Source organism: Cervus canadensis, chromosome 8 (assembly GCF_019320065.1).
Source record: "Cervus canadensis isolate Bull #8, Minnesota chromosome 8, ASM1932006v1, whole genome shotgun sequence".
NCBI classification, from domain to species: Eukaryota; Metazoa; Chordata; class Mammalia; order Artiodactyla; family Cervidae; genus Cervus; species Cervus canadensis.
The window spans coordinates 66,816,209-66,822,215 of NC_057393.1; the positions used below are offsets into that span (position 1 = coordinate 66,816,209).

At 56.3% G+C, this 6,007-nt stretch overlaps 1 protein-coding gene across 1 annotated transcript; it reads left to right on the forward strand.

Moving 5' to 3' along the window:
- Positions 1-202: 202 nt before the first annotated feature.
- PRF1 (perforin 1) lies at positions 203-4,824 on the forward strand. The gene is made up of 3 exons (XM_043477013.1): positions 203-342; positions 1,873-2,412; positions 3,198-4,824. Exons 2-3 carry the CDS (start codon positions 1,877-1,879, stop codon positions 4,324-4,326), a joined length of 1,665 nt encoding a protein of 554 aa, XP_043332948.1. The 5' UTR covers positions 203-342; positions 1,873-1,876; the 3' UTR covers positions 4,327-4,824.
- Positions 4,825-6,007: the final 1,183 nt, after the last annotated feature.

A 6,007-nucleotide genomic window follows, 5' to 3' on the forward strand; every position in this document is an offset into this window, starting at 1 on the left:
CTCCACCCGCGAAACCCCACCTGTTTGCCCCGGGTCCCCATGCCCCAGGCAGCGCTGCTTGGCAGATGAGCCTCTGGCCCTCACCGCTTGTTTCCTGAGGGCTGTCAGCAGGCCGGATGAGGAGGTGAGGACAGGGTGGGTGCCGGTGGGCGGGGGGGGGAGAGCACAAGGGACCCGTGACTAGAGCTGGTGGGGGCGGGGCAGGAAGCAGAAATGATGTGAGCTGTGGCCTGGGTGATGAGCTGTGTGGTGAGCCTGCCTGGGGGGCTGCACCACCATTTCAGGAGCTGTCCGTGGGGAGAGAAGGTGTCTGCATAGGAGCATCTCAGCACAGGACTCCAGGTAGGGAGGAAGCAGGGGGCCAGGGAGGCTGGGAGCCCCTGGGTGGGGACAGAGGGGCACAAGAGCCTGTCAGGGGAAGAGCCTGATGTAGCAGGAAGTGCTGTAACCCATAGACAAGAGGCCTGTGTCTAGACTGCGCTCTACCACTGACTCACTAGGCAGCCTCACGCCCTCCCAGGGCTTCAGTTTTCTGTTATACAAAATGAAGGCCCCTTCAAATGCTTGTTAAAACTAAAAGAGCCCAGAAACAGGCTCCCTGGGAGATAATATGACGAGGGTCAGGGTGGAAATGAGTAATAATTTTTTTTTTTTTTGCCACGTCACGCAACATGTGGGATTTTAGCTCCCCAGCCAGGGATGGAACTTGCACCCCCTGCAGTGGAAGCACAGAGCTTTATCTGCCGAACCACCAGGAAGGTCCCAAGACTCAGTTTTTTAAAGTTATAAACCATGCTGGCTCCCTAAGTGAGATGATCTGAGGGCATTCCAAAGACTCCCCTTCTCCTATTTACCTCCCCGGGGCCTGCTGTGTTGCCTGGAATTTTGCCACTCCTTTGGGGAAGGCATGGGAGGCTCCAAGCTAGAATGCAGGGCAGATTCCTGCCCTCCATAATCCCCTGGACCTCCGACAAGCTGCTGTCCCTGGTAGGTGCTAGAGGAGAGCGGCCCCTGAGGAGCTCAGTTTGGACAGGGATAGAGCGGAGATTCCAGTTCACAGCAGCCCCGGTGAGGCTCCTGAGCCACCTCCAATTGAGGAAGAACCTTTTAGCTAAGCATTTAGTGATAGGCAGCTCAAAGATATGAGCAGAATTCTGCAGAGCGGGGCAGGGAAGGCCAAAGACGAGATGAGCAGCAGGAGGAGAGCAAACTGAATGACTCCTCCCCACACTGGATCCAGGGACGCAAGTGCTCAGGCAGCGTTTATCCTAGAATTCAGGCTGATGTTCTTCCATGAGCTCAGAGAGAGGCCCCCACTGCGCAACGGGGAGGAAGATGGTGATGCGCAACCTCATTTCTTTCCCAATACTGCTAAGGGCTTAATGGGTGAGTGGGGCGAGGGGCAGTGAGAAAGGTGGGCTGGGTAAAGAAAGCACGGCTTGTTCTTGAATCCAAAATGATCCCTCTCCAGCATCCAGGCTCCCCTAGACTCCCCAGATTCCTCCCCAAATCTGCTCCAACTACTCTCTGCCCCCTTCCTCTGCACGCAAAACCCCTTTCCACCAACAGTAGCTGCGGTCCTGGGGACAAAACCACCCATCTGGATTCCTATTTGAAATCCTAGCAAGGGTCTCCGCCTGGCTGTGTGACCTTGGGCAAGTCCCTTCCCCTTTCTGGGTCCAGCTGGACAATGCAGGGGGTGGACCAGACTTGTAAAGGCCATACCAGCTCTGACATTCAGTGACTTGAGGATGTACCTCCATCCCTCTCTACTGCATATGTCCTGATAACCTACAGCTGGAGGAAGCGTTGGCCACCCTCCATGCCCCTGCCCACAGCTTCTGGGAGACCGAATGCCCCCTGTCTCCACAGCTCCATGGCCACCCGAGGGCTCCTCCTCGGCATCCTCCTGCTTCTGCCCACGCCCGCCCCTGCCCCCTGCTACACGGCCGCACACTCTGAATGCCAGCGCGCCCGCAAGTTTGTGCCAGGCTCCTGGCTGGCAGGGGAGGGCGTGGACGTGACCACCCTCCAGCGCTCAGGCTCGTTCCCAGTGGACACACAGCACTTCCTGCGGCCCGACGGCACTTGCACCCTCTGCCGCAATGCCCTGCAGAAGGATGCCCCCCAGCGCCTGCCCCTGGCGATCACCGGCTGGCGTGCCCACGGAACGGGCTGCAAGCGCAAGGTGGTCAAGTATGAGGGCCGCTCCACCGAGGATGTGGCGGGGGAGGCGGCCAGCAGCATTCGCAATGACTGGAAGGTGGGGCTAGACGTGTCTCCCAAGACAGACACTAACGTGCGCGTGACCGTGGCGGGCTCCCACTCCCAGGCTGCCAACTTCGCCGCCCAGAAGACTCACCAGGACACGTACCGCTTCAGCCTGGACTTAGTGGAGTGTCGTTTTTACAGGTGAGCACTGGGGGTGGAGGGGACTTGAGAAAAGGCATGGGAAACTCAGGGTGATCTGGGAGTCCTGGAGGTAATTGGGGACCGGAGGGTGCTTCCACCAGGAGGAGATGCCCAGCCCCCTCTTTCTCGGGCATCGTCACCTTCCAGTGGGCAGGAGACCCAGCTCAGTCCTTCTCTCCTCTGGGCCTGTTTCATCCACTCCAGCACTCTTCATTTCTGCCTTCTTAGGCTCTGTGCTGGGAATTATGACTACAAGTTGAACAAAAGTAGACACGCCCCAAGTCCTCAGGGACCTCGTCACCCTGAGAAATGCATGTCTCCATGGGACCTAGAGTCACTGACCCTGATTTCTCTCATGGAAGGCCATGTTTCCCACACAGTGAGAGAGGGCACCTCCTGACTGCCTGGCCAGAGCTGTCAGGAGCCTGGGCACACAGGACCCAGTCCAAGAGACAGACAGACAAAGTCCACAGGACTAGGTTCCAAAGCCAGAAGGTTACCAACAGTAAGGTATCATTGCTTTTAAAATTAGAAAATAAAGAGAAAAAACAAACTTTTCTGAGTAAGGAAAACAGAAATACCTATACAAACTATCTAGGTTACCAAGGGACAATGGGCAGAGTGGGTTTCCCTGCGGGATTGGTGATTCAGAGTTTGGGCTTTGGAGCCAGGCCACCTGAGTTCAAGTCCTAGCTCTGACACTTAATACGACCTTGGGCAATCTCAAGGGGGTTACTGAAAGGGGCCCACCACTGGGCTCACCGGCTGTTTTCCTCACCTCTCAGTTTCCACCTGGTGCACACTCCCCCAGTACACCCTGAGTTCAAGAGGGCCCTCAAGATGCTGCCCCCCCACTTCAACACCTCCACCGAGCCCGACTACCGGAGGCTTATCTCCAGCTACGGAACCCACTTCATCCGGTCCATGGAGCTGGGCGGCCGCACCTCAGCCCTCACTGCCCTGCGCACCTGTGAGCTGGCCCTGGAGGGGCTCACGGCCAACGAGGTCGAGGACTGCCTGGCTGTCGAGGCTGAGGTCAGCATAAGCAGCCGCGCCAGTGCCTCGTCATCGTTCAAGGAATGTGAGGAGAAGAAGAAGCAGCACAAGTTGGGGACCTCCTTCCACCAGGCCTACCGGGAACGCCATTCCAGTGTTGATGGTGGCCACCACTCAACCATGCATGACCTGCTCTTCGGGAACCAGGCTGGGCCCGAGCAGTTCTCAGCCTGGGTGGCCTCATTGCAGGACAGCCCTGGCCTGGTGGACTACGCGCTGGAGCCTCTGCACATGCTTGTGGAGAGCCACAACCCACGGCGGGAGGCCCTCAGGCGGGCCGTGAGCAAGTACGTGACTGACAGGGCACGCTGGAGGGACTGCAACCGCCCGTGCCCCCCAGGGCAGCACAAGAACCCAAAGAACCCATGCCAGTGCATGTGCCCTGGTTCAGCAGCCACCACCCAGGACTGCTGTCCCCGGCAGAGGGGCCTGGCCCACCTGCAGGTCATGAACTTCAAGGCATCAGGTCTGTGGGGAGACTGGATCACTGCCACGGACGCCTATGTGAAGGTCTTCTTCGGCGGCCAGGAGCAGAGGACCGCCACAGTATGGGACAATAACAACCCCACGTGGATGACGCGGCTGGACTTCGGGGATGTGCTCCTGGCCACTGGGGGCCCCCTGAGAGTGCAGGTCTGGGACGCAGACAATGGCTGGGACGATGACCTGCTCGGCACTTGTGACCGCACCCCAAAGTCTGGCTCACATGAGGTGTCGTGCCATTTGAACCACGGTCACCTGAAATTCTCCTACCAGGCCAAATGCTTGCCTCACCTGATGGGGGAGAGGTGCCTGCAGTATGCCCCCCAAGGGCTTCTGGGGGACCCTCCAGGAAACCGGAGTGGGCCAGTGTGGTGAGAAGCGGGTCCTCAGAGGACCTGTGTGCAAACTGGAAAGGTTCCATGCAGGAACCCAGAGGGCCTGTATCTCCATTTCTCCATTAGACAGATGGAAAACTGAGACTTTCTTCTTTTTTTTCCCAATGAGGTGGCTGAATTTACAGGCCAGCCCTCAGGCCTGTCCAAACTGCCTTAGCTCTTCAATATTCTCGAGCCCAGGAAAGGAGGTGGAGCTGAGTTAGGCCCTACGGCCACTGCTACACTTCCCTACAGGTCAGGAACAGGGCGGAAAGCCAGGAGGCTGTTCCCGCCAGGCTGCCTGGTGTCATTTGCACCATTCCCTTGCAGCCCCTCTTCTAGCATGGTGAATTCTTCATCATATTAGACCTAACCTCTTTGGCCCCAGCTGCTCTGTTTTCTTGGCCCACCGAGCTTTGCCTCTTAGCCAAAATCCAAGTCTGTCTTGACTCGTCTCGTTGTGTACACAGTCTGACCAATAAATGTGATGTGATGGTAACCATGATGGTGGTGTTGGTAGCAGAGGGAAGGACAGAGACCAGACACAGCCTTGGAGATGAACTTCGACCTTAGCAACCCGACCCAACAGAACAGGTGGTTGACCCCAGGGGCAGGCAAGTAATATAACTGTTTTCCCAATTTTGTTGGAAACGGGGAGGACCCAAAATATCTGTCTCCTCATAACTCTCTGATTCGAGAAAGAGTAGCGTAAACAGTAATAAACACAAGTGGATGTTCAGCTCTAGCAGGGAGATAAGAGGGAATGGTGAATACTAGTATGAGCTGAAGGGCATGTCTTATCCAGGGTCAGGGGACGGGAGGGGCATCTCTGCAACAACCAAAGGTTCCCAGGCAGGAATGTGAGCCCGGTGATGCCAAGCTTTCTAATTCCTTAAAGTAACCAGAAATCCCAGCTTGACTTCTACGTGTTGGCAATTCACTTCACTTTGTAAAAATAAACCAACATGGGCAAGCACAGTACAAGCCAGGGGACATGTACGCAGGTCATGATTGTTCCAGAGCAATCATTTGAAAATTCTAATTTCAGAACCTGGCTGACTTAACAGCTCTCTGCGTCCTACAATTCTATGGGAGAAGGCAGTGGTTTCAAGGGCTCCTGGCCTTGGCATGAAGAAACCTTCAGAGCCTCAGGCTGTGATGTAACATGACCTGGTCTTAGTTTCATGTGCCTGGAACACAGGCCTCAGAACACAGGCCCATGGGGTGGGCGGCCTCCTAGACCTGGTAGGATTTGGCTGTGCAGGGCCGCTATCAGTGGGGATCAGAGCTGCTGGCACAGGCCTCCTGGATCTCTTTGAAACTCCCTACAAATTAAGCCCTTTGAGGTCTGTGAACCCACAGGCTCAAAAGCCCAGCAGTGACAGTACACTGACCCTGAATCCCCAAGTGGGGCAGGGGGATTGGCAAGCTCTAGAAGCCTGGTTGAAACTGCTGTTCTTACACCTTTCCCTTCACAACCACACACACACACACACACACACACACACGAGCACAAGAGAAATCATGCAGCTTCACTCTGGCTGCTCTAGTTGTTGAAAATAAACATGGCTATGGGCCGTACCCTTGAAGAGAGTGGGGCCAGGGCAGGTCTGGCTCCGGAAACAGCTCTGACCAGAGATTGGCAGTCTGGGTCTAGGCCCCACATGGTCAGTGCCCTCCAG

Excerpts from the sequence above, each read along its gene's own strand:
- PRF1 (XM_043477013.1), top strand. The coding sequence starts at position 1,877 with ATGGCCACCCGAGGGCTCCTCCTCGGCATCCTCCTGCTTCTGCCCACG. Across the intron at positions 2,413-3,197 it reads GTGGAGTGTCGTTTTTACAG|TTTCCACCTGGTGCACACTC; the intron begins GTGAGCACTGGG and ends CTCACCTCTCAG.